The 4548-nt window shown below is 41.3% G+C and overlaps 1 protein-coding gene across 1 annotated transcript; it reads left to right on the top strand.

Moving 5' to 3' along the window:
- The first annotated feature begins 1175 nt into the window (after positions 1 to 1175).
- LOC105771798 (uncharacterized) lies at positions 1176 to 1748 on the top strand. Its single transcript, XM_012593190.1, has one exon. It carries the CDS (start codon positions 1176 to 1178, stop codon positions 1746 to 1748), a length of 573 nt encoding a protein of 190 aa, XP_012448644.1.
- Positions 1749 to 4548: the final 2800 nt, after the last annotated feature.

Raw genomic sequence — 4548 nt, 5'->3', positions numbered from 1 at the left:
GGTGCCTACAGTAGAGGAATATACGACTCTACTACGTTGCCCAAGGTTTCAGGTTGATAAAGCATATTCTAAAGTCGCGTATGTCCCAGCATTTTGGAAGAAATTGATGAGCATTACTGGAATGAGCGAGCAGTGGATCATGGCCAGGATTAAGCAGAAGGGTGAATGTAAATGTATCCCATGGAAGAATTTGCGAGACTTGATTCTAGCACACCCAGATGTGAAAAAGAAAGTTGATGTGTTTGCCTTGAGTATCTACGGATTGATGATCTTCCCTAGGGCATTAGGTCATATTGATGAAGCAGTTTCAGATCTTTTCGACCGGTTGGAAAAAGGGGTTACACCTGTTCCCGCGATTTTGGCTGAAACATTTAGATCTTTGGATGCATGTAGGCGAGCTGGCGAGGGCAGGTTTATAGGTTGTGCGCAGTTGTTGCTAGCTTGGTTCCATAGTCATTTCTGGAAGGTCGACAAGATTTTGTATCGAGTTTTCCCCGTTAAAAGAGATCATGGCTACGCCAAGAAGAGACGACATATCGGAAGAAAATTGAATAGCGATTCTTCAAAATCTTCAAGAGGAAGACGTAGATTGGAGGGCTCCGTGGTTGATTCTAGATAGAATTCTTTACCGTTGTAGGAGCTTCGATTGGGTTTCGTTGCTTGAAATTTGGGGAGCCGTTGGGTATGCACCTTTGATGGTACTGAGGTAATACAACTCAAGACAGTTTGTGCCGGCAACGCATGGTTTAGCTCAGTGTGAGTTCTCGTATTGAGGATATAATTACAAGAAGAAGGTAAAAGAAGTTTCTCAAGCTTGGAATCAGGTTCACAGGATAAAAAGGCTAGCTGTAGGTTCGATAACAACTCCAGAGTACGGTGAGTAGCGAGATAAGAGAATCAATGATAACATTCCGGAGTTAAACTCGGAGGGTGTCCGACCAATGGAAGAGTACCTACAGGTGATCCCATCAGAGTTGGAGATTATAAGACAAGATTTTGAAAAGAGAAATCTAGAGCTCGAAAAGAAGATAGAGCGGTTGGAAGAAGAAAATGTGCATTTGAGGATGGACGTTGACGTTTAAAAGTTAGAGGCTGAAAGATTAAAGAAATGGAAGAATAAAGTAGAGGAGGATCTAGATAGCTTAAAGACAGACTACAAAAAGCTACGAGTATCAATGAGAACTCCTGGGCTGGGAAAGACTTCAGATCAGTGGCGGCAGGAGATCCAGGAAGAAAGAAGCAAAGCCGATCGGTGGGAAAGAAAGGCTCAAGAGACGCAAGCACAGAAGGAGGGTTTAGAACGACAGATGTTAGAAACTCAGAACCATCAAGCAGAATTGAAAGCTAGAATAGTGGAGCTCGAGAGATCACCCACTCGGTATAGAGGTCGTAATACTATGATAGAATTAAAAGCAGGCCTGTGCAAGATTGAAGAAATGAAAAAGATGATAGAGGAATTGGAGAATACGTTACAAAGCTGCGAGCAAAGGATCAAAGTCTTGGAAAGAAATGAAGAGCATTGGAAAGAACAACTTCATCATTCACAAAATCAAGTCCAGAATAGAGATTACATTATGGGCGAGGCCGTATCTCAGATTCGGGAGGTAGCTGATCATCTGCAAACAATGGCGACTCAGGCTGACGTTTTAAGTGTAAAGTATGAACTGGAGTCGGATTGGGGTCAGGAGTTAGCTTTGTTATTGAAAGAAGTTAAAGCTATAGGCATTAGGGCAAAGCCATATTTGTAATTCATTTTATGTAAAGAATTTTGTTTAGCAATGAAGTTTTCTAAAAAGAAATTGGATCAAAATCGATGCTCTTTTTGCATTCATTTCATACATATACATTACACAACATCACATGCATTAAAGATTATTTAAAAGCTATTAATTCATTAAAATTATGCTTCAGTTAATCTGGGAACCGATAGAAACTCATCAATCGAGCACCGTTACGATACCCGTTCTAAGTCAAAAATCATGGATCAAAGGTTGGAAAAGCTAGAGCGACTTCAAAAGGAAATACAAGATCAGTTGTAGATGCAGATGAAAGATCAAATGGAAAAGATTCAGCATGACATGACGCAAAAGATGCAGGAGTCTCAAGATGACCTATTGACTAAATTGATGAAATTATTAACCAAGGGAGTAGACAAGGGGAATGGTCCTGTGGTTACTAATGAAGAAGAAGACAATGATGAACCTACCTATCCTTTAGGCTTTACGCCTTCGCATGCGCAGGTTCAGACTGAGGTACATCCGCGCAAACCCTCTGTTTCAATAAGGCCCCAGCGGTTGCAAACTGATGTTTCGATACCGATAAACTTCCAGCCCGGATCAGGCTCTAACCCTGGTGAGATCCCGGTTAATCTTGCTGTCTCAGATTTCGATGAAGTAGCTATGAATGATAAGGAAAAGGAAGAATTTCCAAAGCAGTTTGAGGAGAAATGGAAATGGATTGAAGAGAAAGTCAGGGCCATGGAAAGCATTGACAGCTATCATGGAATAGGCGCAAAAGATTTAAGCTTGGTCCCGGACTTGGTACTTCCTTACAAATTTAAGATGCCAAAATTCGAGAAATATAGTGGGACCAGTTGCCCGGAGGCCCATATCACTATGTTCTGTAGGAGAATGACGGGGTATATTAATAATGATCAATTATTAATACATTGCTTTCAAGATAGTCTTACCGGAGCGGCGGCAAAATGGTACAATCAGCTGAGTAGAACCAAAATTGTCACTTGGAGAGATTTGGCGCAAGCTTTCATGAGGTAGTACAATCATGTCTCAGAAATGATGCCTGACAGGATAACTTTGCAGAATTTGAAGAAGAAATCGAACGAAAGCTTCAGGCAGTATGCACAGAGATGGAGGGAGGTGGCAGTTCAGGTGCAGGCACCCCTTTTGGAAAAAGAAATGACAACGCTTTTCATCAATACATTGAAGGCCCCATTCATTACGCACATGCTAAGAAGTGCTTCAAAGAATTTCTCGGATATAATCATGAACGGCAAAATGATTGAGCATGCCATCAAAAGTGGAAAAATTGATGGAGGAGAGAGTAATAGGAGGGCAGCCTCGAAGAAAAAAGAAAATGAAGTAAGCAATGTGAATGCTTACAGTAAGTCAATTACAGTGAACCAACCAAGGAAAATGGTTGCCAATCAACAAGGATCATCAAAACAAGAGTCGGGAGCTAGGCGCAATACTGAGAAGCCTCAATTCACGCCAATCCCGATATCATATAAGGAGCTGTATCAAAATTTATTCAATGCACATGTTGTTTCTCCTTGTTACTTAAACCCTTTGCAACCCCCGTATCTCAAATGGTATGATGAGAATGCACAATGTGATTACCATGCGGGAATTATAGGGCATTCAATAGAGAATTGCACGGCTTTCAAGAAGGTGGTCGAAAGACTCATCAGCATGGGTGTTGTCAAACTTGATGACTCACCTAACGCAGAGAATCCGCTACCCAATCACTCTGATAAGGGGGTGAATATGATAAGCGAAAGTATGAGAGAAGAAGTCAAGAGTGACATTGCTGAAGTAAAAACTCCGTTGAAATGGGTTTGGAGAGAGATGGCGAAGAGAGGACTAGTTAGTTTGAATTCTGAAGGAAGGTACGAAACTGAGAACTATTGCGAATTCCACCGTGAAGTAGGACATGAGATTCAAGAGTGTGAGGGATTTAAGACTCTGGTCCAAAACATGATGGATAACAAAGAGATGAGGTTTTATGAAGAAGTGGAGGGTGAAAGAAACATATGCGTATCAGAGTTGGCAACGAGGACTCTAGAAATGAATCATCCTGTGGTCGTTATCTCACGCCCTAAGATCAATGAGGTTAGGGTTCAGATAACACCAAAAATTGCAATCCAGAAATCGTCAAATTTCTTGTATAAGGATGATAAGATGGTCCCGTGGAATTATGGATGCAATGTGACAGTCCCGGGAAAAGAAGTTGAGAGCAACATGGTAAAAAGAAATCTGGAGAAGGGTTCTTATACACGTAACAGGAAACGTTATGATAATCAAGCAGAATTACCAGGAGAAAAGACTCTGATGAGGGGAAAGACAGCAGAATCTGAGCCGTTGGTTAATGAACCAGTAAAAGAGGAAGATGCAAAGGAGTTTTTGAAGTTTTTAAAACATAGCAAGTACAGTGTTGTGGAGCAACTTCATAAACAGCCAGCCCGCATCTCTGTATTAGCTTTACTCCTAAGCTCAGAAGTACATCGAAGGGCTCTGATGAAAGTATTAAATGAAACATACGTGGACGAGGACATTTCAGTCAATAAACTGGATCGTTTGGTCAACAATATATGCGCCGACAATTTTATCTTCTTCAACGATGATGAAATACCGTCTGGTGGTAGGGGTTTTACTAAAGCTCTACACATTACTACCCGATGCCAAGGGCACACATTGGCGGGTGTTTTGATCGATAATGGATCCGCACTGAATGTATTGCCTTTATCCACCCTTAATCGACTGCCTGTAGATGGTTCACATTTGAAATCATGCCAGAGTATAGTAATGGAAA

Source organism: Gossypium raimondii, chromosome 6 (genome assembly GCF_025698545.1).
Source record: "Gossypium raimondii isolate GPD5lz chromosome 6, ASM2569854v1, whole genome shotgun sequence".
Classification (NCBI taxonomy): Eukaryota; Viridiplantae; Streptophyta; class Magnoliopsida; order Malvales; family Malvaceae; genus Gossypium; species Gossypium raimondii.
Note: the sequence above shows the minus strand (reverse complement) of the source record. Positions and strands in the feature narration are given on the sequence as shown.